This window comes from Callospermophilus lateralis, chromosome 8 (assembly GCF_048772815.1).
Source record: "Callospermophilus lateralis isolate mCalLat2 chromosome 8, mCalLat2.hap1, whole genome shotgun sequence".
NCBI classification, from domain to species: domain Eukaryota; kingdom Metazoa; phylum Chordata; class Mammalia; order Rodentia; family Sciuridae; genus Callospermophilus; species Callospermophilus lateralis.
The window spans coordinates 29,937,695-29,965,608 of NC_135312.1; the positions used below are offsets into that span (position 1 = coordinate 29,937,695).

The window sequence follows — 27,914 nt, forward strand, 5'->3', positions numbered from 1 at the left end:
TCCCAGGCATAGAATTTTTGCTTTGTTTTGCACATAATGAACATATAAAGTCCAAAATAGAATATTATGTAAAAATTATCAAAAATAATTTTTAAAAATTCCAAAGTGATTAAAATCAACCCTTCCCAGAACCAAAATTCAGCCCTTCCCCACCCCACGCCAGACATGTCTGTTACAGGAAGTGGGGCTTTTAAGCATACATCTGGGTATAAGCGTTGTGTGTTTCTGCAGATGTTAAGGGAAGCCAAGGAGAAGGAGAAGCAGAGACTGGCACAGCAGCTCACGGTGGAGAGAACCGCACACTATGGGATGCTCTTTGACGAGTATCAAGGTCTGTCACACCTGGAAGCCCTGGAAATTCTGTCCAATGAAAGTGAAAGCAAGGTACATCCCTACTGGTCATTTGAAATAACATGTTTTGTAGTGTGTTTCTTAAACATGAAGAAACTGGGAAATGCCAGTATCTCATCAGAGCCTCAGTATCGCAGTACTAAGGTTACAAATGCCATACAGCCTGATGAGCCCCACAGACGCCATATAATTTCCTCTCTGTCCTGTGCCAAGCTATTGCCCCACACCAGCCCCAAGAGAGCCAGAACACAATAAGTCAGCACTACGCCTCCTTGTGGTGTGAAGGGCTGTCCTAGAACTTGGCTGTCAGCCTCCTGGCCTGTGCCTCCCTTTGGTGATGCCATACCCGGATCCACGATCCCTTTAGCCTGCAACTTCCATTCCTCCCCAGTGTCAACAAAGCAGCTGAGGTTTGTTGTAGATTTCAGAGTTTTAGCATATTTTGTTTTATGCATTACCTTTTATTGATTCAGCCACTTTGTTAGACTATCTGGGTCATAAAGGACAGAGTTATCCTACCAAGAATTAAAGGTCTATTGGGGAAACATGCAAAAAAACCCTGGGAAACACAGCCTCCCTGAGCGTCCTGCACATGTTCACGCCCCCATTATGGCCCAGGAAAACAAAACACAAATAGCAGACGATCGATGGGGTTTGTATCTCTTCTTAAAGTAGTGTGCGTGTGTGTGTGTGTGTGTGTGTGTGTGTGTGTGTGTGTGTGTTTAGTAAGCTTTTACATAGCACTTACAAAGTCACCATTCTAAGTACTAGAAAGCCGTTCATTTACTTGTCCATGTGACTCTTTTGTGGAGACATCAGCCTGTCTGCAGCCCTACTATAGAAACAGGGGAGGCCACAAGGCAGTACCCTCTGGCCCTCCTGTGAGGGAGGGGCTGTGGGCCACCTGACATGCACCAGGGAGAAGCAGGTGCCTGGACAAGAAGCTGAACTTGGAAGTGAGGTTCAGAATGGAAAATAATTTTGACTCTCTAGCCTTGTCCTCTTGTCTTTAGATTTTACAAGTCTGAAACATTTTTTAATGAACTTTCTTGCCCGTTCCCCCACCCCACCCACCCCTGTGCTGGGGGTGGAACCCAGGGCCTCATGCATGCGGGGCAAGCACTCTGCCACTGAGTTATATCCCCAGCCCTTGAGCCATTCTGGATGCCTGGCTCATCCGGGAAAGACCACTTCTGCCACACGATGAACAACCAAGAACCAAACAGGATGGGGACACCCTCCTGCCCTAGATTATTGGGCTGCATGTTACTATCTGTGGTTTTTTCCTTTTTTTTGTTATCCATGAGCTTCAGTGAAAGTTCAAGGATAAATATATCCAAGGATAATTTTCCCAAAAAAAGGCAAAATCATGACTCTCACGAGACACAAAATAAACACACATTAAAAATTTTTTAGTTCATTAATTGAATGAGGAAACGGGGCAGGTGTTATCACCCCTTCAAGGGAAAGCCAGAGAAGCCCAAATTTACATGGAGTAAAGGAATGTTGAAATGAATGTGCAGATAGACACAAACCTGGTTTCTCCACAGCAGGGGACATTGTCTCTCCACTGACAGAATTCATTAACGAGTTTGTAGAGAAGAGTTGATTTGCATTGCCATCAGCTATCCACGATTTACACAGTTGTAAAATTGCTCCTGTAGATTCAGAATCTCATAATCTAGTAAAGTGTGATCTAAAAAATGCAGTTTCTCATGGAAGCACAAAAATTTTCCCTGAAAATGCAATGTCTAGAGTCAGACTTTATATTATCATAAATCACTCTGTAGCTGAATGATTTTGAATCCCTTTTGCCTCAATCTCCTTATCCATGAAATAGGAATAATAATAAAACCTACCTCATGGGATTATTAAAAGAATTTAATGAGATGATCCTATGAAGCTAGTAGCAGCACACTTAGTACATAATAAACACTTGAAAAAATGCTAGCTGTATATGTATATGTTTATAATGTTAATGACATGTTATTTTATACGCATTCTTATGTTGTGCATAATTGTTATTATTATTAATAAATATTACAGGGGGAGCACAGCCCTACTTTAAAACAAACTATTGTACTGATAGATTGCATTCTGGCTGCTTCCATCACAGGTCTCAGCTGTGAACAGCCCTGTCCCCTGGAAAAAGAGCTCTAAAGGACATACATTGCTGGAAAGGAGGTTCAGGCTATGTAGGGCATGAGCCAGCTTCCATCGCTAGAACAAATTCCTGAGATAACCAACTTACAGGGAAAAGCTTATTTTGGCTCATTGTTTCAGAAGCTCCAGCTCACAATTGGAGGTTGGCCGTGTTGCTTTTAGACCTGTGGTAAGGCAGCACGTCAAGGCAAAAGACACAAAGAGGAAGAAGCCAGAATCCCAGTCCCCTTCAAGGGCAGTTTCTAATGACCTAAAGAGCTCCCACAAGGCCCCTCCTCTTAAAGGTTCACCACCTCCCAACAGCCCAAGATGGGGACCAGTCCTTTAACACATGAGCTTTGGGGGGCATTTCAGATCCAAACTGTAGCAAAGGTATACACGTCTTCTGTTTGCACACTTCTTACACAAGCTCTGCTCTCTTTCCCCAGCTTGGAGTTTTTTTGGGTTTTTTTGAGGGGGGTTTTTGGGTATTAATAGTAAGGAATACAGAAGTTTTAGGTTTTACTTATTAATTCTCTTGCTTAATAATAATAGTTATTGGATGCTATAGTAAATGGTCCGAAAAATATATGAGTGAAAAGCAGAAGTTACTTTTCACTCCAGTGTCAGTCAGGATAGGGATACCTGGACAGCAAGCAGCTTTCCTGCACTTGGGGATTCAGAACTCAGGCTCAGTTCATCTTGTGGCTTGGCTAGACCCAGCCTAAAGTCCACAGGCCTCCAGCAAGAACACAAATACAGCAAATGAAAATACATGATGACTGTTTTTCAGAGATGTTCATAGCATGGTGATACTGGTGAATAATGATGTGTGTGTGTTTCAAGATTGCTAAGATAATAGACTTTGAATATTGTCAGCACAAAAATGGTAAGGCCGGATGCAGTGGCGCATATCTGTGATCCCAGCAGTTCGGGAGGCTGAGACAGGAGGATCCTGGGTTCAAAGCCAGCCTCAGCAACAGCAAGTTGCTAAGCAATTCACTTGAGACCCTGTCTCTAAATAAGATACAAAATAGGGCTGTGGATGTGGCTCAATGGTTGAATATCCCTGAGTTCAATCCCCAGTACCCACCTTACAAAAAAAAAAGGTAACTATCTAAGGTGATGGATATGTGGATATAGTCATTAACCTCATAGAATCATCCTGCATATATCAAAACATCAAAACATTGTGCCCATAAACATACAATTGTTTGTTATTTAAAACTAAATTAAATTAAATTTTTAAAATAAATAATAAAGCAAGTAGGGGCATAGATCAGTGGTAGAGTGCTTCTCCAGCATGCGCCAGGCCCTGGGTTGGATTCCCTAGCACTTCAAAAGAAAAAAATAATAAATAGAGGAAAAAAAACAACACAGAGTGACTAGTTAAATTTTTTGCTTTTGATAAACAATGATTTTTTTTTAGTATAAATATGTCATGTGAACTATTTGGGACACACTTATACTTAAGAAAATATTTATTATTTATATGAAGTTTGAATTTGACTAAGCATCCTATGTTTTTAATCTGGCAACCTTACATATGCCAAAGATTTAAAAGTTAAGGAACTTTTGAAACAAACTGTTAAAGAAAATAAATTCTGTCCTCCTCCCTCGACACCATGACCTGAAAGGCTGGGTTCTCACACAGAATTCTCAGACTCCTTGAATTTCCACACCACCCTCCAGCCTGCCCCTGGTATAGAAATAGAAGGAATTATTGTCATTAATATTTCATTAGACTTACTCTAGGACAGCCACAGGCATGACAATGTGATGTGTGATAAATGTTAAAAATGAATAATTTTTGGTGCCTTTATGCTCACTGTAAAAATAGTAAAAAATATATCTTCAAAATAGCACTACACATTTGTTCTCAAGGAAAAGCTGAGACACACATTCTACTCTCAGGTCCCAGACAGAACTTAACACAGGGCCAAGCACACAGTCAGCAGTCCACAGGTATCTATTAAGGAGCACAGGGGTTTTTTATTATTTATTGTTGGTCTGACACAGAGATTCAATGCATATCACCATGGCGTGATGGAATGCCCCAGGAGGGAAAAGCAGGAATATGGGAGCAGAAATGAAGGCTCTGAGGAGGTCAGGACAAGAAAGAGTGGCCAGGCATTGTCAAGCAAGATGCATTTGCTTCTCCCTGATGAACTGTCGTGGGCACTTCCTGTGAGAGCCTCAGGCAGGTTGCATTGCTCATAAAGATATGCAAAAGCCAGGTTCAGTGGTGCAGGCCTGAAATCCCAGCAGTTCAAAGCCAGCCTCAGCAACTTAGCAAAGCCCTAAGCAACTTAGTGAGACCCTGTTTCAAAATAAAACATAAAAAGGCCTGGGGGTGTGGCTCAGTGGTTAAGTGCCTTTGTATTCATTCCCCAATACCAAAACAAAAACAAACAAACAAAAAACAAATGATGTACATTGCCTTTTAGGAAAATGGAGTCCTGGCATCCTGGATGCCCTAATTCTCTGTCTTATCCTGATGTGCTAACCTAATTCCGGGATGAATATTAAAACATTTCCAAAGAGGGCCATGGCTCCTCTGCCTGCACTTCCTCCAGAACAAGAATTTGACCTGCAGAATGAAAAAATTAAAACCTCACTACTTTACAGTCGGGCTTCAATTTTAATATAGTGTCTGTGCCCTTTGACCCTTTGGGAAATTGAAATCAACTGGAGGACTGCTGACTCTCTGCACATAGAATTTTAAGCACATACAGAGGATGACTTCAGAAGGGGGTTCTGAAGACAGCGAGCAGGGACGGCCGCAGTTCCAGCATCTCGTGGGCTGTGCAGTCCTCCCCGTGCCACCTCTTCCCTCCTAAAGGCGGAGCGACTGCTGTCTCCTTGGCCCTCACTGTGCCCTTCACTCACATCTGCCGTGGCCACTGCTGGTGGACCTGGGCCTCCGTCCTCTAGACTGCCAGGGGAGAAAACTGGGACTGGTGCATTTTTGTAAACTCAGTATAATAGCTCCTGTCTAGAGGTGTACATGTGGATATGGCACTTATTTGTCTACATATGTGTACATATATGCAGGTATACATAATTTATTGAGCACCTCTGTAAGTATTTTAAGTACATTACTTCATTTAACCTCCAAACAACCTCTTCAAGTAGATAGAATTAGCCCTTATTTCACAGATAAGAAAGCTGAAGCCTAGAAAGGCTAAATAAATGACCCAAGGTCACATAATTTAGAAGTAAGCAGCTGATATCTGAACTCAGTCTTGAGGCCAAAGTGTGTTTTTAACCATATGAGAGAAGAGCTGGCGCCACTGTTTATTTAGCACCTACTATGTGCACTTGTGCAAAGTGCTTTATATTCATTATCTTATTTACCACACAAAGGATCACAATGAGGGCTGGGGTTGTGGCTCAGTGGTAGAGCGCTTGCCTAGCATATATGAGGCACTGGGTTTGATTCTCAACAGTACATAAAAAAATTAAGATAATTGTGTCCATCTACAACTAAAAATATTTTTTTTAAAAAAAAAAAAAAGGATCACAATGAGACGTAGATCTTGTTTTATGGAATATGAGATCCAGGAAGCTTTTGTAACATGCCCAAAGCTGCAGGTAATGGGCAGTAAGGCCAACATTCTACCCAGGGTTACCGCCCATACCACAGATCACCTTGGGAAAACTGGGAACAGCTATATGGAAATGTTATTAATGAGAAGGAAAGATGACAGTTATATTGACCTATTTCTTTTTTTTTTTTTCAGGTTCAGTCATTTTTAGTATCACTAGATGGAGAGAAGCTGGAACTCTTAAAAAATGACCTAATTTCTATTAAAGACATCTTTGCAGCCAAAGAATTAGAGAGTGAAGAGAATCAAGAAGAACAAGGTAAAGGGAAACAAGTTAAATAGCAAAACAAACTAACGGTATAATCCTTAGGAGACTGCTCTTTATACACACAGCCCTTTGAACAGGGTGAATGATTTCATCCAAGTGCTCCTCCTCTGCTTATGGAATTCACTGTGCATCTGCTCTGGCTATGGGAGCTGGTCACACTGATTTGTAATAGAGCTCCTATTCTTTCTCAGGTGTCCTGCACAATCCTGGCACATCACAGGCACACAGTGAGTGCATGTGGTTGAATGAACCAGAGTGCAATGTGCTGGGCCCCCGTGACTTCTTGTACCATTTTCTAATGTACCACCTTCTAATTCCACCTGCACATGGAAGTTGTCAAACTTAATTAATGCTGGTGGCGGGAAGTCTTGCTGTGGATTTCTTTGCATATTTTTCTTATTCCTTTTAATTTCTATGTTTAGGAGTTAGGGCGTATATTTAGTTTCTACACTCCACCTAAAAAGTATAGTTCTGGATTGGGGTTGTGGCTCAGTGGTAGAGCACTTGCCTAGTGTGTGTGAGGCCCTGGGTTCAATCCCAGCACTGGGGGTAAAAAGCATTTCCGACCAAGGCTGTACCATTTCCCCACAGTGTGCTAGGGCATGACGTGTCAGGTGGACAATCACTAGAGTGACCCAGGTGTGCACTTCCTGATCATCTTCCACCCAAGTCGTAACTTCACCCACAAGGAGACCAGAACCTATATTATGAGAAGCAAGGCTTACTCAAGAGGAGAAAAGATATTCTCTGCATTGGACATGCTTGGGCTGGGGATGTAGCTAAGTGGTTGAGTGCTTGCCTAGAATGGGTTCAATCCTCAGTAGCTTAAAAAAAATTTTTTAAAAAAAGTCAGACATGCCTAATGAATGCTTTGGATTGTCCATTTGGAAGGAAAATAGAGTAAAACATTTGCTTTGTATCTTTCCATGTCATCACCTGTGCTGGAAAGCAGAGCAGCCACAGACAGGTGGCTTCTCCTGGGACTCTCTGTGTCGTGTTCCTCCCAACTAAAACACTCGGGGTCACTTCAGGTGAACTGGGCTGCACGAAATAATCACACAACTGACAGAGATATCTTTTTCTTTGGGTCCTGTGACGGCTCCTCTGACCTTAAGGGTCCACAGAAAGAAAGAGAGAGCAAGTGCTGACCCCTTTTATTGAAGAGAAGCCATTCAAATGAGGCAAGGGGTCAAGTTTCAGGGGGTCCAATCTAGCCTCCTGATGTCTGCTGTCCGCAGTTTGACTGACATCTAGGAAGGCCACGCCCAAAGGCAGAGCAAGAGAAGGGGACACACAAAGGGAGCTTCTATGGAATATTCTATCCCAAACAGGGCAAAGGGGTAGGATTACAAAGGAACAGGTGAGTGTAGCTCAACCCCATGGATGACACGCCTACATCTGAAGACACACCCTCAACTTCCTGAACTGAGTGGCTCCCCACATATCTGAAGGGCCCAACTGGAAACATCTCTAAAATTTTCTTGCCATGTGGCCTTAGACAAGAGATATAACCTTTCTGAAGCTCAGTCTTTTCCCAGAACATAAGGATCAAATTAGATACTGTATATTCAAATGAGATGGTTTGGGAATAATGTTTTTCAGCATCTGTATATTTCTACCAAAGTCATCAAATAAGCTATTCACAGTGGTGTACACCTGTAATCCCAGCAACTCAAGAGGCTAAGGTAGGAGGATCACCAGTTAAGGCCAGCCTCAGCAACTTAGTGAGGCCCTGAGCAACTTAGTGAGGCCCTGTCTCAAAAATGAAAAATAAAAAGGGATGTGGCTCAGTTGTAAAGTGCCCCTAGTTTCAATCCCCAGTACAAAAAAAAAAAAAAAACAGTCTTCAAATATGGCAGACTTGTCTTTGTTCTTCTGATGAAGAAACCAAAACGCTAGCTCTAACTGTGGACCCTAAATAAGCTAATAGATTCTCCTTCCCAGATTATCAGTCACCACAACCATCAGTCTGTTTCTCTTCAAGTTCCACAACCTTGGTCCTACTGCAGGTATCATTCAGAAAGGATCCAAAAGGACCCAAGTTCCCCCATCACCAAAGAGATATTGTTGCCAACACAAATGAAGGCAGTATTGCCTCCCTACTGGTGCCACTCCTTGGAGAGGACACTTGATTGCATAGTGTTTAATAGAAAATGTTGCTGGGTATGGTGGCACATACCTATAAATCCCAGTGGCTTCGGAGGCTGAGGCAGGAGGATCCCAAGTTCAAAGTCAGCCTCAGAAACTTAGCAAGGCTCTAAGCAACTCAGTAAGACCCTGTCTCTAAAGAAAATAAAATTTAAAAAAGAAAAAAAAAGGGATGTGGATGTGGCTCAGTGGTTAAGTGCCTCTGGGCTTAATCCCTGGTACCAAAGAAAAAGAAGATGTTACTATGGGTGATGTGCTCCCTTTTTAGTGTATAGTTTTCAGTAAATTGAGATATTTTTTAGTCACACACACACACGGAAGTGCTAGACAGCATGCTTTCAAACATGGTAGATTTGTCTCTCCTAAAGGGATAAAACCCTATTATCTCCAGTAATATATCCATTTTTCCCAAAGGGCATCTCCAGATTATCAAAACACTATTAATTTTAATTAACTTAATTTAATAAATAAACGCCATTCAAACACTTAATGAAGCACTGGGAGAAAAGAACAGAAGGCTTGTCATTAAATCAGCCCCATTATGACAGTGTCACAACTCCAAGAAAGACTGTGGGGTTCCCCAAAAGCCTCAGAGAGGAATTTTATCAGTGGGGATGAGCAGAAAATCAGGGAGCAAAATTCTGGAAGCAACCAAAACATTTTCCTCATGTTTTTTCTTGTAAACATACATATTCCTAAAAGCCTCTTAACAACTAAATCATTTATTTGGGAGTCTCAGAAAGTGTAATAAAGTATTGTTTTTAGATTAATATCAGGCTCCTGCACATTTAATAATGTTAACTAATGATTTGCGTGTTTGTCTTTCCAGCAGATGTAATTTTATCACACTGCCATGGGTCTCTAATTTAGTTTACCCTGGCTGTGAGGAGATTTTAAACGACGGTTTTCTATGTTTATTGCGTTAAGGAAGATCTTCTCAGCCATTTGTAGGGACCAAGAGTTTGCAATAATAGTCTTTCTTGCAATATATATTATCATATCTTTTTATCTACTTCCAGTTTTCTCTGTGATTTTTTTTTCCCTAAAATGCTTGCTAAGATATTGGTGTGCATTTTATAAAATTAATGCACTTTCAAAAGCTGGAACTACCCAAAGTACGTGTGTTCTAATTTAGTGCCAATTCTTCCCAAATATGCTCAATCTCCCCATGTGTATATCTAGGTATCACCTAACGGTTTATTTACATAGAGTTTCCATGTCTACAAATCACTTCCAGTCATTGTACTATTGGGTCTGAAAAGGAGACAGGTGGTTTTTACTATCTTTGGGTTACACAGAGGGAAATGGAAGGAGAGAAGTGTTGTGTAGTCCCAAGCCACATAGCCACTAAGTATAGGAGCTGGGTGGAACCCACACTTGGTGAGTCCCCATCCAGGGCTCTTTCTGCACTGCAGCACGGCCTTACACAGAACCAGAAGGACCAGGCAGCTTGGAGATGGCACCATGTCCTTGCTGCCCAGGTGTGCCTGCCCCACCCACCCTCTTATTTGTCTACCTGCAGAGGATGAGTCCAAGACCTCTGTCTGGCAGAGAGAATCTCAGCTTTTGATGGAATCAAATCTCATGGAATCATTTCTCATAGTTTGGGAGACTAGAAAGTCCAAAATAGAATGGGGAGGTCTGTGAGGACCCAGTCTCTGGGCCATAGACAGCGCCCTCTAGTGGCATTTTCACATGGTGGAAGAGGCCGGCCTGACCCTGGGGGTTCTTTCACAAGGGCACTAATCTCATTCATGTGTTTCATGCTGATGATCTGATTACCTTCCCAAAGCCCCACCTTGTACCATCACTTTGGTATCAACATAGGGATTTGTAGGGACACAAACATTCAGACCACAGCATCTCCTATTTAAAATTCCAAGCCCCAGCTACCCCCATTCCTTGCCTTTGGTTTATACTTCTCCATAAAACTTATCACTTGACATATATATGTTTCACTTATGTTTTGTTTATTAACCTGTCTCCCTCATGAGACTCTATGAATTATAAGTAATAAAAACTGAGTTAAGCCAAATGTTTTGAACAAAGACCCACGAGCTATCCTGGCTATCTTCATGAGCTGCAGACTAACCATTTGTCTATAAAACTAAAAATAGCACATCCAGACAGGTGCTGGGTACAGTATCTGTCACACGGCTGAGTTCTCCCTGAAGGTAGTGCCTTCACCCACTGGCAATAGTGGAGAGGCTTCTCAGTGGGTTTTCAGATTGTGTAGTCAGACCACATTCATGAGGCTATTTTATTCCCCCAAATAGGGAATAAATCCATTATGTAATCAATTCATTCACACCTACCAGAAACGTTAAAAATGGCATTGCCTTATACATACAAATGAGAGAAAAGAGATTGTAGCTTTTAAAGCTTTTTATTTCCCACTCATTTATTTTTTATTTCATGATATATTATAATATATTGTCTATTATGTAATTCATTAATAAATCATTGAGTCAATAAATATTCATATTAGCACCTACTGTGTTCCAGACACAATGTTAGATGCTGTGGGTTTAGGAGTGAGCCAAATAAATCCTGGCTCTGTTCTGTGAGAGTTTCCAGTCTGAAGAGAAAAAACAGATCTTCAAGAAGTATTAGAAGACCGGCAGGTGTCCTAGGAAACCTGGGGAATTTTTCTCCAGAGAGATGGTGTTGCTACATCAGGTAGTGCACGCCCCATGGAGACTCAATTCAGCTTCCTAGCATGGTGACTCTGTGGACGTGGAAGGGCACTCTGGGGATCGCTAGGGTAGCAATGCGAAGCATAACCAGTCTGCAGGTCAACAGTGCTGTCCCAGGTCTGCCAGGCCTGGCTGAGGTCAGTCATTTGTTCATTCAGTCTTTCTTTCAACAAATAGCTATTGATCACTTACAGCTGTGAACCAGACAGACACGGCCCCTCCCTGCCCTCTTGTCTTCAGGCCAGCCCGGGGGTGTCCCAGTGCACCGCCAGCAGCAAGGCCTCTGCAGCTGACTCGTTGCTGCTGCCAAGGGACCCCGTCCGCGTCTGCAGCAGCCGGAAGGCACACTGCCACGGCCCCCGCTTGGCCTACCCCTGACTGCAGCCCAGAAAGTCGAGGGAGCTGCCACATTCTGAAGGAAGAAAAATAAATCATGCTTCTTAACTTCTGTCACGTTCTATTTCTAGGCTTAGAAGAAAAGGGAGAAGAATTTGCTAGCATGCTTACAGAGCTTCTCTTTGAATTACATGTCGCTGCCACTCCTGACAAACTCAATAAGGTCAGAACCTTCTGATTCTGAGTTTTGGGGGTTTCTAAAGGGGTGTGGGGGTGGGTCTCAGTTGTAAAATTCCGGAGAATTTTACAATTTTAAAATTCCACAAGGCACAGTGTGGGGAAGGGAGTTTGAGGTCTGAAATTAAGAACTGGGGAGGCAACGTAATGAAGTGAAATGATAGAGAACATTCCAGACTATCAGGAGACAGTGTTGTAGTTGCAGCTTTGTTAGTAATCACCTTGCAACCTTGAACAAGTCATTGACCCTCTCCTGGTGAAATAGAATGTTCTGTCAGAGCGGTGTTTATCTTTAGGATGTAGAAAGGAAGAGGGAAACAGAATCACCCAGAGAAGACTTTTTCAAATTCCACTCGCCCCACACCCAGCCTCTTAAAGAAACTTTCTAGAATTAGGCAGAGAGATGCCCTCAGCTAGGTAGACCATAGGTCTCCTCCTGTTGGGATGTTGCTACTGGTACTGGGACCCAGGCCAGCTTGAATCTAAGGTCACACCCACCCTCCTGCCTGCATCCGGAATAAGAGAAAAATGATATACAAAGGGAAAATGAATTTAGTTGCATTTTGGCCAGAACTGGGAAGAATGCTTCCCCCATCTTACACAAATGTATAGTTCATGGGCAGGATCCTCCTAAATGGGGAGCAAATTCCAAGAAACGTGCCTACTAGACGCAGCAGAGGAATCAGTTGCAATCTGGTTCTCCTGATGCTGCGGGGAGGCAACTCAGCTTCCACTCTCAGCCTGAGATGATTACCTGTAGGTAGCTGGGATGGAGAAAGTATCTTAAAGAACAGGTGAGCAGGACAATGGCTGCGACTAGAAAAAAACAATTTGAGGCTGGACAGTTCCTAATTTTAAAGGGGCCTCTTACACTGCAACCTCACATCTAAGAATAGTCCAGCTCGAACAGTCTGGGTGCCTCTAATACTACTTTGCAGGTTAGTACAAGGTTTTGCTGTAGAATTTCTTAAGAGGACACCAATCATTAATTACTAAAAGCTCTGTGATATTCTCCCTCTCCTTCTTTCTTTTTCCTTAGCGAGCACTGCTTTGCATTGGCACTCATTTATCAAGGTAGGCGAGGAAAGGGCAGAATGAGGTAGTGAGGTGGTGGTGAGATGAGTTATTTCTTTATCTCCGATGGGGGTCACTGCTTCTGGCAGGTCAGCGACTTGAACACAGTGGGAAATTGCCTCATCCATCTCCCTACAGCACCTGCTGCTGCTTGGAGGGAACCAGTGGTGGCTGCAAGGTTGCTCTGGTTTATTTACAAAACAGAGTCAGCGTTGATCCCTAAGAGGACATAGCAAGGACAGTTATGGCTAACTTGCCATTCGATACTTCATTCAATGTTGACATACAAGCTTGAAAATCAGTCATTTTAGCATAAGCTGAGAAACAACCTTCGCTTAAGCAAACAGCTTCCACAATGATAAAATCTGGGCAAGTCTGCCCTAAGTTCAGGAATAACGGGGGAGATGATGTCTGCACCTTCAATTTAGCCATGATTTTTACAGCCACAGATAGTGACGGAAATTAAGCTGGTCACAGACAAGCACCAGGTCTTTCCAGCAGCTCGGCTTCTCCCCTTGGAGGTGGGAAGACCTGCTATGAATCAGGAGGAGCAGAGCCATCTTTCATCTGCCCTGCGTGACACATTATTAGGTTCATGAAACATTAAGAATTTCATGAAACATATCAGATCAGGACATTTACTTTAGCCCTGACTCTGGCTAAATTTCTAACCTATAGATGAAAAAGTACTGATAATCTTTTATAGTTGATCATGAAAAGTGAAAAAAGTCTATAGATTTGTCAGTGTAACTGTCATTTTTATTCTTAATCTGAACTTCCTTTTAAAACGCTGGATAGATACAACCAAAGTGCATTAGATGCTTGTATGAAAATGTCACCAGGAAACCTGTTATTTTGTACTATTAATATGTGCTAATAGCCAGGCTCAGTGGCACATGCCTTTAATCACAGCTCAGGAGGCTGACACAAGAGGATGGCAAGTTCGAGGCTAGCATCAGCAACTTAGCAAGGCCCTAAGCAACTTGGGGGGAACTTGTCTCTAAATAAATAAATAAATAAATGGCTGGGAATATGGCTCAGTAGTTAAGTGCCCCTGGATTCAGCTCCCTCCCAAAAAATTGCTAATAATTACAATATCTAAAGCATTCTCAGGTCTTTCAATATTCTCTCCATATTTTCTATTCTGTTTCCCTTTCCCAAAAAATTGATATTTTTACCAATATCACTAGTGTCTAAAAGAGACTAAGGAATGGACCCACCACTTTTAAAACATCCAAAGATTCCCCCCTTGAGGTTCAGAGCAAATTGGGGTTGGGATGGCTCAGTTTTCACTGTGGCACACTACACATATTCTTTGGTTGGGCGCATTGCAGGCCATGAAGAAAGCTCACGACTGGGTGGAAGAGGACCAAACCATGGTGTCTGTGGATGTAGCCAAAGAGTCAGAGGAAGAAACTAAAAAGGAAGAAAAAGAGGAGAAAGCTGAAGACCCTCAAGAAAACAAAAAGGAAGAAAAAGGAACTAAGACTGTAGAGGTGAATTTATTCTCCATTGTTCACCCACTGGGCTACCGTAATGTGTTACTTTTATTAGCAACCTTTTTGTTTTCTATGTTTTGGGGTGGTTTTTTTTGGGGGGAGGGGGTTCCTGGGGATTGAACCAGGGACTCTCTGCCACTAAGCTGCACCCCCCCCAGCCTTTTTTATTTATTTATTTTTTTATTTTGAGAGAAGGTCTCACTAAGTGGCTGAGGCTGGCCTCAAACTTGTGAGATTCTCTCTCTCCGCCTCCCACCCAGCTGGGATTACAGGCGTTTGCCACTGTGCCTGGTTTAGCAGCCTAATTTTAAGTGAGGAGGGGCCGTTGCCTTATGATTTGTACCTTGTCTGACATTATAGAAATATGAGTAGGAATGTAATAAACACAAAAATTCCTCTCTGCCAAGACAGTTTGTAGCTTAGCGTGGAACTTGTAGCTTTTCTCCATTGCTTTGCAATTATAATTTAAAGGGGAAAAGACCTTTAAGAACATAATTGATTTATCTTTAGAGTAAATTTCCATCTTATGCAAATTTGTTACTATAAAACGTCTTTATGCTCCATAACTAATGAGGTAACTGAAGCTGTTTTTCAGAAACTTTCATTGCCGTAGCCTTTGTTCCATCGTTTAATAAATTTATGTGTGCATACTTGTCCTGCTCATGTTTGAAAAGGAGTTTGCAATAACTGCACCTTATGCTGAATTTTAATTTGAAAGAAAGTAACTTTTCAACCAGATCTCTCTAAGGAAAAATGGCAGCCAATGTCTGTCCATCTAGCCTCCCTTCCATACACTTTTTTAGCACCTGTCTGCTGTGTCCCAATATTGCTCATACTGCTGGGGACACAATTGTGAATAGGCTTGCCACATTCCCTGAGGACCTGGGAGCATTTCCATTTTATGGTAGCATTTCACTTAGAAAAGTTTTAGATGTACAACTTTTTCATGTTTTATTTGGTGTTTTGCTAATGAAGAATTCTGTTTAGGGACTAGAAGTGTAGCTCAGTGGCAGAACATGTGCTCAGCATGTACAAGGCCCTGGGTTCAATCCCCAGGACCAAAAGCAAATAACCATTAAGTTTTAATGTCACAGGCCTTTATTTAAAAGCATCTGCTCAGCAGATAATTTTCTTGCCTTTTTCCATACCAGGAAGTGTACATGTTGTCTATTGAAAGTCTGGCAGAAGTCACTGCGCGCTGTATTGAGCAGCTTCACAAAGTGGCAGAATTAATTCTTCATGGACAAGAAGAGGAGAAACCAGCTCAGGACCAAGCAAAAGTGCTGATAAAGTAAGTGCAACTTTGAATTCTTATTTTTTCAAGTGTACATACATAGCTGTGCCACTCGTATACACACACCCTGAACAACTAAAGGTTTGGGTTTCAACCCAACTAACTCCCTTGTTCTATGGTCATCTAAGAAATGAGGATGCCCTTAAGAAATGCATTGTGTTAGCAAGAAGATAATGAACACTCTAGGAATTTTGATGAAGGGTTTTAAGGAAAGACACACTAAATCATTCAGAGCCATGAAAGTGTTTATTTTGATAGATTAAAGTCTTAGAAGTACAGACCTTTGGGAAAATTGTATTTTCAACATACCATACAAAAAGAGGAAGGACACTCTAATGTGACTTCTCAGCTAGTTTCACAAAAATAAAGAGACACACTTCACCTTTCTCAGAGACTCAGACCAGCTCCGCATGTCCTGAGCTCTGGTGATGATGGACACTGATGTAACAAGCCAGTTCACTGTGGATTGTGCACTCGTGTGTGTGTGTGTGTGTGTGTGTGTGTGTTCCTAGTTTTTTTTTCTTCAATAAATAGTAACTATTGATAGTTTATTTGGTAAAATTAAAAATATATATATAAATATAGGTACATATACATATAGAGAGAGAAAGAGAGATAGATATGTATATACACATACACATGAAAATACTTGGGTACGGAGTATTCATGAAAATAGTTGGTATGGAGATGAAAAATAAATCATTAAGTGTTATGCACTTGACTATTATGATACAGAAAATTAGCACCTATCCAAATATTTTCTCATTATTATTAAGAACAGGAACAGAATAGGAGCCTTCTGAAAATATATGGGGACACACACACATACATACATGTCCCAGTACTCTCATTCCCTTTGCCAGCTAACTGATCTTTGTTTACGGCTTACTGCATTTGACAGAGTAAGTCAGGGAGTCAGTTTTAATTGAAGGACTTTCCAAAAAGTCACTATTAGTGTCTTTGTCCTGATGCCATTTTTTCTCACTTTAAGATTTGTCATCTAGACTTTCATACGTAAGCATATAGAAATCAAGGATGTTAGAAGAACCACATAATCCACCCCTGTAATATCCCTAGAAAGATTATGTACTTACTTCAGTAATATAGAGGAAAGAGGAAAGGACAAAACAGGAAAAGCTTCAACTATCAAGGACAATATCTAGGTACTATTTTATTTTTGTAGTACTGATTTGAAAGAGGAGAGCTGCAGTTCACATGTGGATAGCGGGACCTTGCTCTTAGCTACTTTCTGATTCCCATCCCTGATTGTCCCAACCCTTCTAAGCCTCTGACTTTTCCATATGACTGTTTCTACACCCCCCTGCCCAGGAACATAGAATTGGGGCTGCCTGCTGGCCTTATTCTTGATATATTTTGCAGATAAGTTTTGAGCGGATGGATGGATGGAGGGATATATAACTCATCAAACCTGAATGCGTAGGTTAGATGGGACTTCTGTTTGTCAGAAACACCTAATTACTTCACTAGATCTTGTAACATATAAGATTCTTAACTTGGGGTTGTTTTTCCCAATAGCACTTTAATCACTATTCACAAAAGTCATACACTAATTGTTAGGAGAAAATTAGACAGAACTCATATGATTAGACAATTAGATTGTTTCCAGTTTTGTTATTATCTATAATGTCAGGATAAATGTGGTTTTCATTAAATATTTCTACCTTACTTCATTTTCTTAGGGTAGAAGTAGAATGGCCAAAGGAATTTGGATATAAGTCTTTAAAACATTCTATAGGATCTTTATTTTGAGGCATCTGGTACAAAACATAGAGACACCTGACTTTGAATCTCCCCCCTCTACTACATACTACCATATGCCCTAGATAGGTCATTCACTCTTCCTAACAGTCAGTTTCTTCATCTATATAAAATGGGAATAATGCTGTAATCTATGAGGGCACTATGAGGGTTAAATATGATTAGGAATATAAGAACTTAACAGAGTGCCTCAGTGAATATTCATTTTTTTTTTTAAATGACCAAAAAGCTGGAGAAAAGCCAGGTGGCAGAGTTTATGCCCCTATAGATGTGGAGCTCACGCTTGGTATTTTCCTGCACACAGTTTTGATTCTAAAAAGAGGTCAAAGGAACTAGATGATTATTCTTTAATTAAGCATGGAGAGAAAAACCAGAATTTGATTAAACTGTGATTATAAATCATGGAAGATTGTTGAGGAAAACTCAGCTGCCATTTCTGTTGATCAACTTCAAACTTGAGTTCCATCCTTTTAGACGTAACATGTATTCATATCAGTAATTGTCATGACAATTAAATTTTTTTCCTTTATTAAAAATCCTCAAACCTCTTTTTTTTAATTTCAGGTTAACTACAGCAATGTGCAATGAAGTAGCTTCCTTATCCAAGAAGTTTACGAAGTTTTTAACAACTGTTGGGGTGAGATTATAATATTTATCATTTTTTTTCAAAAAATTTACCTTTTTAAGGGAAGTAGGTCTGAAAGAAAGAGTGGGATATACAGCACCTTTTCATTATTGTTGTTGTTCTTCCTAGATATACATGACAGTAGAGCATATTTTGACATATTTTATAAATATATATATATATGTATATATATATATAAAATAAGTATAACTTGTTTCAGCTAGGATCCCACTCTTGTGGTTGTCCATGATGTAGAGTTACACTTGGTTGTGTATTCATATATGAACATAGGAAAGTTATGTCTAATTCATTCTACTGTCATTCCCCTTCCCATCCCTCTTCCTTCCCTTCATTCCCCTTTGCCTGTTCCAATGAACTTCTATTCTTCCCCTCCCTTATTGTGGGTTAGCATCCACATATCAGAAAGAACATTTGGCCTTTGTTTTTTGGGGACTGGCTTATTTCACTTAGCATGATAGTCTCCAGTTCCATCCATTTACCGGAAAATGCCATAATTTCATTCTTCTTTAAGGTTGAGTAATATTCCATTGTGTGCACTACCTTTTTGGGGATCTCCACAAACAGAAGCCATGCCAGGATGTTTGGTAAAATTAGGCCAAGAGCACCTTGTCTAACATTAGGCAGCCCAGCGCTCTCCTCCCACTAGGTTCTAGTCCCTTGTCTCAGATATCTGAGATGTTGAGTGAGTTTTCAGACCTCTGTGGGCCTGGTTTCCATAGTTTGTTAATAAGTAAATAGTATCAGGGGCAAGAGGTATAGCTCAGTGTTAGAGCATTTTCCCTGGGTTCAGTCCCCAGCACTGTGAAATAAATAAAGTGTCAAATGAAAATCCCTTTCATTACTTAATATCTGTGATATATATGTAATTCAGGAATCTCTATTAAAATAATTAATCTTGGGTTTTCTTATTCACTGTACCCTCAAGACTAAGCTACACACAGTTTATTTTGGAAGGATTACCACACTTCAGCTTTAACCAAAAAAAACATTAACAACAGGGTTTAAATCCTGTTTTAGTAATGGTGTTTTTTGGTTCCAAGTATGTTAGTTTTCCAGGACTCCTGTAACAACGTGCCACAAACTGGGTAGCATAAAAACTGAAATTTACTCTCACAGAACTGGAGACTAGAAGTCAGAAACCTGGGTGTCAGCAGGGCCATGCTCCCTCTGAAGACTCTAGGGGAGGATCCTTCTCAGCTTCTTCCAGCTTCTGGGAGCCCAAAGCTTTCTTTGGTTTGTGACTAAAAACCTCCAGTATCTCTGTCTTCCTATGATCATCTTCTCCTTGTGGGTCTTCGCATTGTTTTGCTCCATGCATGTCTGTGTCCAGATTTTCCTCTTCTTATAAGGACACCATTCATGTTGGATTAGAGTGTGATCAATATGGCTGCAACAACTCTTTCTCCAAGTAAGATCATAGTCTGAGGTCCTTGGGCTTAGAACTTCAATGTGTATTTCCTTTTCAGGAGGGAACATTTCAACCCAAAACAAGAAGCAACAGAAGCAAATTCTAAATGTTTTAGATTAAAATGAAAGGTAGTGGAAAACCTCCAGAACTCATACACATGCTCTAAAAGTGTTGCTATTAATGTGACTCAACAACAGCAATTCCCAGTCCCTGTGTCTCTCCATTCAGATTCCTATTTCCTGGGTGAGAAGGTTTCTGAGGCTGATCAGCATGGGTCAGAGGTCCACTTTGATATCACTCAGCAGTGACTAGGGACAGGGTCATATCATGAAGACCCACCTGGCTATGGAGTGCACCCCTTTCCCCTTATGGGAAGTACTCAAGAACAGTTCTTTGAAGAAGCCAAAAATAACTGTGTACCCCATGCTTCTATAGATGACTCGGTTAACAAAGGGGTGAGCTACACACTGCCTATTCATTCTGCTTTCAAGGAACCTGGTTGAACCTCCTCTTTTGCAAAACAGCAGCTTTTACATTTGTCTAATTTTAGACCTTCAGCCATAGACCTTCACTGTATGCAAGCAGTGAGCGGGGAGAGATGGAAGTTCATGGAGAGGATGCATTAGTGTGCTCAGTGTCGTCCAAGTTACCCAGTGCCCACAGACTTCAGTGGAAATGCTAGGTTTACAAAGAGGTGTGAGGGCTTAATCAGGAACGGGATAGACTTGGCAATTCAGGTTCCCAGGGCTCTCCCGTTCTCTACCCTTGCTCCTTCACACAGTTCACTAGATAAGGAAACCAAGGCCCAGAGGGGTGATCCACAGGTCACCCAGGCCTCTCAGTTGATTTCTCAATCAGCTGCCCATCAGATGCACCAGACAGAGAGCCAATTGTTTGGTGTTCTATGATCATCTAGGGGAGTATGAGTGTATTTTTTAAATATTTTTATATGCTTTATGTTAATTTATCTACATTAGTGAAAATTTTTCATAGTATTGTTTTCCCTTCCTTTTCACATATTATATTCCAGCACTGTTTCTCAAACCTTAATGGGCACACAAATCACCTGGAGACCTTGTTAAAATGCACATTCTGATTCAATACACCTGGGATGAACACTGAGTGGCTTCATTGCTAATAAGCTCTCAGATGATTAGAATGTTCCTGACCCCCAGTCCACATTTTATGTAGCAAGGCTCTAGCAGATGGTGTGTACTTGAGCTTGTATAGGTGTGCATATGTATGGATGTGTACAAACGTTTGCATGCACAAAACCAGGACCACACACAGTATCATTTTGGAGAAAGAAAAACCTGAATCTAAATAGAATTTCCTGAAATGCCATCTCACCACAATAATGCCCCTAATCTTGTGCTATGATGAATCATTTGCATCAAGTCATTGTTTCTGTTCTCTAAAACAGCCATTATTCATAACTTGAAGATAATGAGTATATATTGCTCTCCAGACTCTATTTAAATTGCCTGCACATCTCATTGATTCTGAAAACCAATGTCATTTTATTGCCCTCATTTTGATTATATTTTAGAGGTTTATTGATAATCAAATAAACATGAAAGCAAATACCATAATAGATTCTCTGGTTACTTACTAAAATGACTGGGTTTTTAAAGAGTTTTTTTCCCAAGACTCCATTACGGTTTCCTCTGTAGGGCATTACTTTACCTTCAATAACATCAATGAAAGTGGTCTGCTCTGGGAAGAGATTTAATTTATATGCTTTTGTTTGCCATAAACTCTTGCATTACAGTAAGGGAAACCGACATATTAAGTGTATTCTCTCTCTCTCTCTCCAGTTCCTTTAATAATTTATCATCTAAAAGTAGGTTGAACATTTTATTTTTTAAAATTCTTTTTGTGGTTGTAGATGGACAGAATTCCTTTTTTTAAATTTATTTATGTGGTGCTGAGGCTCGAACCCAGTGCCTCACGCATGCTAGATAAGCGCTCTGCCACTGAGCTACAGCCCCAGCCCCAGCATTTTAGATAGTGGAGACTTGTTTGATAGAACAATCACATAACTAAGGGTAAGGCTACTTAATACTCACTCTCACTTTTTGAACACTTGCTTTTAACTAGGCTTTGCAGCCCATACTTTACATATATTCATGTTTTTCAAACTCAGATCTGCAGACCTGTTTGCAAAATATATTTAAGGATGCTATAATTTTGCTGCTCTTCTGGAAGATGCACTATAGCCAAGTACTCATGTTTGCATCTAAAAGAAGAAAAGGGTCGGGGGGAGAGACTAGAATAGGGCTGAGAACAGGAGAGGTAAATGAAGGACTTAACCCTCCTGCAAAATTTGAGAGTGCCCAGGGGAAAAATTAGGGGGAAAAAAGTAAGCTATATGGATATCTTAATGCAATATTTTTACAATAAAAAGTACAAAAAAATGATGGAACAAATTATCAAAATTTAAATATAGTATCCAACTATGTCCTTGTTCAGTTCACCTCACCGAACTCCCAGACCTGCTATAAATAGTTTCAATAGTTAAAAAGGCCTGAGTTTACATTTCTAGCTATGTGGCCTTACACTAATTACTCAACCTTCCTGATTCCTATTTCTCATGTTGAAATTGGGATTATTACAGTACCTACCTACCTCCTAGGAGTTTAAGTGAGAAATTAAATGTCAGAATTAAATGAGATGGTGTAGGGGAAGCACCAAATACAAAGCCTGGCCTACACAGCCAGCATTCCACGCCTCCCCTTCTAAGAGATCTCCTTCAACAGAGCCAGTGTCTTACATTTTATTTTATATGGCAAGCCTTGCAGCCCAAGCCCCTAATCTGTCAATTTCATACTTTTGATCCCACAGAGCAAGAAGAAGGCTGAGGTTCTTAACCCCATGATCAATAGCGTGTTGTTAGAGGTAAGTAGCCACAGGAGAGAGGGGGTGTCTGATCAAAGCCAAGGTGGAAGCTACAGTTTTCTCCTTCTTTGTCTTTCTCCCAGGCACCACATTGCATTGCAATTCAAAATCTTATCACCAACAGTCTCTTTTGAGTACGTTTGTGTAGCTCAACCAGCTGTAAATCCTCTGGTGAAGCAACAATACCCAATTTTCAAGAATCCCTGATTATAAAAAGAAATGCTAAGCTTGCGTGTTATTTCCACCACTGTTTCCTCTGGCAGAGGCGGATTTCTGCTGTCAAGTTGACACTAGATTCAACAATATGATTATTGGCTACGATGAGGGCTCCTTGCCCAGTGGTGATTTTTGTTAAAATGAGCACTTCCCTCCATTCACAGTAACCTTTGGCTTAACTGGGCCTAAGCTCCAGGCTGGCAAAAAAATGACAAGCAGGCTATTTCCCCTCTGTGCAGTGACCAGGCCACCATCCCCTATCTGCCTGCTCACCAGGGGTTGTACTGACACAGAGCTGTCCCAACACTGCTCTGGCTTTGCCAAAAACAGTGATGTGTGGAGAAGGAAAAAGGCTCAGGAAGCCACCTTGGTGGTGGAGTACGGGCTCTGTGCTCTACCTGTGGAGGGTGGAGGAAATCTTCCATTAGGGGCCAGACTGTAAGAAACGGGCCCATCTCTGGCCACAGGGCACCCACCTGAAGCCACAAGATGTTCGCAGCCGGAGGCTGAACACCAGCCAGGCATATACAGTGGTGTTTTCCTTTCTGAAGTTGACATCAATGGCAGACTTTGGAAATTACAAAACTTGGGAAGGGACTACCTAAATATTTATAGTAGCATTGTGAGGACTTGTGTCCTCAAAAACAGCCCAGGCACAAAAATAACAAGTAGAGGCGCTGAGTGCTAGTGTTTAGGACACAGCCACACAGTGGAATAAAGTCAACTGGAAGGGACAGGGGCTGTAGGGACATCCATCAGGCAGATGCAGCTAAGAGTAAGCATTGGCAGCGAGAAGCAGAATATGGGACAGGAAAATCTCTCCCTGGTTGCCAGAGAGCATTAGATTAATTGTTCACAAGATTGAGGTCCCTTGTTTACTCATCCCCCCGTATAGAAGTCTTCATATACATTAGTTACACTAAATTTATCTATTTATTTTATTTTATTTTATTTGGGCTGGGATCAAACCCAGGGCCTCACACATACTAGACAAACACTAGCACTGGTCTATATACTCCAGCCCCACCCTAAACTTTAAATGGCCTCTCTGTTTAATACTGTTTGGTAGCCTACCACAGTGCATAAACGGCATGCTACTAGAGTATTAAACAGAGAAGCCATTTAAAGTTTATACCATAAAGTTTAAAGGCCATATCAGATATCCAAACCAAGCAGAAAACACCAACGCTCATGGGTGGATGACACTGTTCAAGGATTTGCCATGAATAATTCTACATCATATTTTCCAGTTAGCCTAATGCAGATCATTCGGTTTATCCAGCTATGGGTTAACACAGGACTTCCTTCATACTGTGCCTTCATGAGATTTCAGAGCAGTAAGCTGACCTGGGAAAGCAGTGGATTTCACTGATATATGTACACCGATGTGCTTTAAAAGCCCCCGTGGCTTTTAAGCAATTCACCTCATTTTGAGTGAATTTTTCTCTGTAAGTATAAACAAGAGCAAAAATACTCCGTCTAGAAGAATGTGTTTACATTTGCTGTAAGCACCAACATTATAAACATTTCATAATGTTCTCCTCAAACGGAAAGGAACATCATCCAATTGGGAGGATTGTCGAGGTCAAGGCTGACAGCAAGAGTAACCTTGGGCTGCGTTCTTTCCCTCTCAGGGCTGCAACAGCACAACCTACATTCAGGACGCCTTCCAGCTGCTGCTGCCTGTCCTGCAGGTGTCACATATCCAGACCAATTGCCAGACTCCAGCCAGTTAAAGGAAAGGGCAAGTCCCACGGCTTCATTGAGTACCATGCAAGGGGATGTTTTCAACACAACCGGCCACACACATCCATTTTTGAGGACACTACAAAGCAATTTTGCACAGACAGTATTGAGAATGCAAGTTAAAGAGAGTTGTCATTTCTCTTAATGTAGAGGGTCGTTTTTACAAATAATTGTGTTTTCTTTATGTTAATTTAAAGTTTCACAGCTCATAATGAAGTTTTCCCTTAAGAAATTCATTCACAAGTATTCATTCATGTCCATCCTCCTAGTCAAGCATGTATATTTAGTTAGAAATTCAGAAGCAGACCCTGGCTTTCTTTTAATCGTTCAAATTTCTACCTTTAAATGTCACATTCTTATAAGAATTACTTTAAATCAATTCTTGTACTGAACTTTGTCTTATTCCATAAATGTCATGGGCAAAAATAACACTACTTACAGATTTTACCCAGTATGACAAAAAAGAAACCTAAATATCTCTTTATCACCATTCATTCTTGCAACAATCATTTATTGAGCACATACTGTGTTCAGAATAAAAGAACATGAACTCACCCCCATAGAGACAAATATTCAGATAGAGAGTTTACAATAATTCTTAAAATATTTGAAAACACTAAAACTTTTTCTAATCCTCAAAACATTTGAAGAACAAGGTAAATTTATAGTGTTTTCAATAGTCTGTCAGTTTATCTTCCTACCTTCCTTAAACTTATTTTTATCCCAACTTTATATATGGGGTGAAAATATGTATGAAAAGGAGTATTAAAGAATAGTTTAACTGTGTGTGTGTGTGTGTGTGTGAGAGAGAGAGAGAGAGAAGGGAGACCCTAGGGATTGAACCCAGGAGTACTCTATCACTGAGCTACTGCCCAGCCCTTTTTATTTTTAATTTGAGACCAAGTTAAAGTTGCCTAGGCTAGCCTCAAACTTGTGATCCTCCTGTCTCAGCTTCCCAAGTAGCGGCGATTACAGGTGAGCACTACCACACCTGACAAGAGTGCTTCAAAATTGACTTCATATAATCATAAGCCCCTGGTGGCATAATTGCAAAGCTTACAAGTGTTCAAATAGAAAAATGAAAGGGGTTTTAACACAGTAGAGTCCCATCACTGCGTTTTAAAAATCTACCATACTGATCACACTCACCAGTGGCAAAGGACAGAGAAAGCCCATATGTGGGTTGATTGCTCTATTGATCCCTGGGGGACTTCACTGAAGACCTTGCAACTAGGAGAAGCATCAACAATGGGCACTTCTCCTGAGCACCTCGCACACGTTGCAGGTGGGGATTCTGTGTGACACTCCCACCAGCAGTGGCAAAAGAAGGTCCTGCCCAGTGGCTCTCTCCAAGGCAAATGAAGCTTGTGGCTTTGCAAGGGTTAAAAATTCCTTATTCACGTTTATTTTTATTCCCCAGATAGTCAACTGCCTTTGTTCCCAACAGATCAGAGATTTTTTAATGCCATCCTACTTCTCATTAGCATTTCATTTGTCTCTGTCCTGTATTTCGTTTGTGTATCTCCTGAAACAGCCAAATAGAAAACATAATTTGCAACCTGGAAAAATAAAATTCTCTGAGGAATCAATTAAAGAAATTTTTTGTCCTTTTCTGATTGCCTGAAATGTTTCTGTGATTTTTAAGTCTGGAGGTGATTAACGGATGAAAATGTTACATTCACCTCTTCATAAATTCAGAATTTTCATGTATACAACAGAGGAAATAATTTTGATTTATAATTTTTCACAACAGATTATTTTTAGCATCAGATGGATTTAGACAATAACTGGAAATATAAGAGAGAAACAAATATTTCCAAAGGAACTAGATTCCCAGACTTAGACTTCAAGCTTAATTGCACCATTTAGTGCACAAAAAAATAAATAAATAAATAAAAATAGAGAAAAGAAACTTTAAAAAGAAAAAGCAGGATAATTATTTAAAAGAAGTGGTTGGCGTTACTGACACTGCATTTATGTTTTAAAGGTATCGTGTCAGAGGTTGCCAGGTGGAGACAGGGTTCTGTGATCCATGGTCTATGAATTACATTAAGAGAAAATAATCGCTTACAATATATCTGTCCTCCAGGATTTCTCTCTTTCAGGCTAGTTTTCAACATCACTTTTAAATAATTGCTTCTTTGCTTTGCTCTAAAAGCTGCCAAAGCACAGGATCCAGATCTGGGCAAATGTCAATCAGTCACTGAATGAATGATTTAGCAGCTTACCTTGGAAGTTTTCCTTCAATAATCCTTCACATAAATTGGGTTCATTGCACTCTATGCAATTACTATCAACAGCATGCCAGATTCTTCTCTTACATCAAGTGCAAAATAAGGTCTAAATAATGAATGTAGTCCTGGGCTTGTGCCTTATTAAATAAAAAAAGCATCCAAAGCATATTTCAAATTCAAAGTAAAATGCATTTCAGAAAAATTTGCTCTGGGGTATTGATACGTACAGATCTAAAGGACAAAATTGAGTCCCAAATCTTAAGGCATGGGCCTAAACTTAAATATTCTATCTCTCTGTTAGAAATACCGAGGTGCCACAAAAAAAAGTCAAATATGGAGGTGCTCAGATGTGGGTGGGCAAGGCAAAACTACTTCTGCAGGGTAGCGTGTCCGAAACCTGGCTAGCCAGGGCGCCTAGGCTGGGGACAGGTGGGAGGCGGGGCCCACCTGCCTATATACTTAACCTGTCCCAGCGCTGCCCTTCACTCTGATTGAAGGAGTTTGGGATTACAATCTATGTGATTGGCTAATTTTAAAATTGGGGCGGGCAAAGGGAGGGGCTATAATTATAATGGCTACAATTGGATCCAATAAAGGCTGAATACTGTATTCTGAAACTGGAGCGCTGGACTTTCTGTTTCTCACATCTCTGAGAACAGAAGTCCCTGTTCCCTGTGGATCTCCTCTGCGTGCACAGGAAGCTCATAGTTAAATGAGTAGTGTGACTGTGCAGGCCGTGGCGGGAGTGAGCAGGGGTTGTGTCCACAGCCTCAGCGACACCCACCAGGAAACCAGGGACAGGGTACCTGGGGACACCACAGCAACAGAGCTCACATGAATGGAGAAGGACCAACAAAGGGTGGAGGGGGCTGAAGAAACATGCAGAATCCAGGGCAGAAGCCCGAATGCAGGAGTGGGAGTGTTTCCTTGTGCTTTGTAGAAATCAGCACCCACCCCGAGGGGCTGGTATATGTGGAAAGTCACATTCTCCACGGCTGGCCATGCTACGCTTACCAGAGAAATGAAGGCAGGCAGATACCAGGCATAGTCATCCCAGAGGTCTGATTATAACATCTCAGGGAAGCAAATTACAAAGCGAAATAAGCACTGTATCTCTTCTTTCCTTAAAAAAAAAAAATGTATGGTGAGTGTGTGTGCATGCACTGAACAGATGGGGTTGATCATAATACATAACTTCAAATGATATTTAATTTTATAAAAGCAATTATTCTACAGGGTCAAGCTAGTTTTTTATATAATGTAAAAAAAAAAAAAATGGCCTTTGATCTTCCCCTTAAGCATGTTCAACATACTAATGTTCAGATCCAGGGTTG

The 27,914-nt window shown here is 40.9% G+C and overlaps 1 protein-coding gene across 5 annotated transcripts in view; it reads left to right on the top strand.

Annotated features, from left to right (window-relative positions):
- Fam114a1 (family with sequence similarity 114 member A1) overlaps positions 1 to 25,958 on the top strand; it is a 60,970-nt gene extending 35,012 nt beyond the window's left edge. For all 5 annotated transcript variants that reach the window (XM_076864231.2, XM_076864229.2, XM_076864230.2 and 2 more), the window contains 8 exons: positions 232 to 384; positions 6,237 to 6,360; positions 11,681 to 11,772; positions 14,195 to 14,356; positions 15,511 to 15,650; positions 17,997 to 18,069; positions 22,331 to 22,384; positions 24,235 to 25,958. In XM_076864231.2, coding sequence (XP_076720346.1) covers positions 232 to 384; positions 6,237 to 6,360; positions 11,681 to 11,772; positions 14,195 to 14,356; positions 15,511 to 15,650; positions 17,997 to 18,069; positions 22,331 to 22,384; positions 24,235 to 24,336 — 900 coding nt within the window. In that variant the 3' untranslated portion in view covers positions 24,337 to 25,958. The remainder of the gene's footprint in view (positions 1 to 231; positions 385 to 6,236; positions 6,361 to 11,680; positions 11,773 to 14,194; positions 14,357 to 15,510; positions 15,651 to 17,996; positions 18,070 to 22,330; positions 22,385 to 24,234) is intronic.
- Positions 25,959 to 27,914: the final 1,956 nt, after the last annotated feature.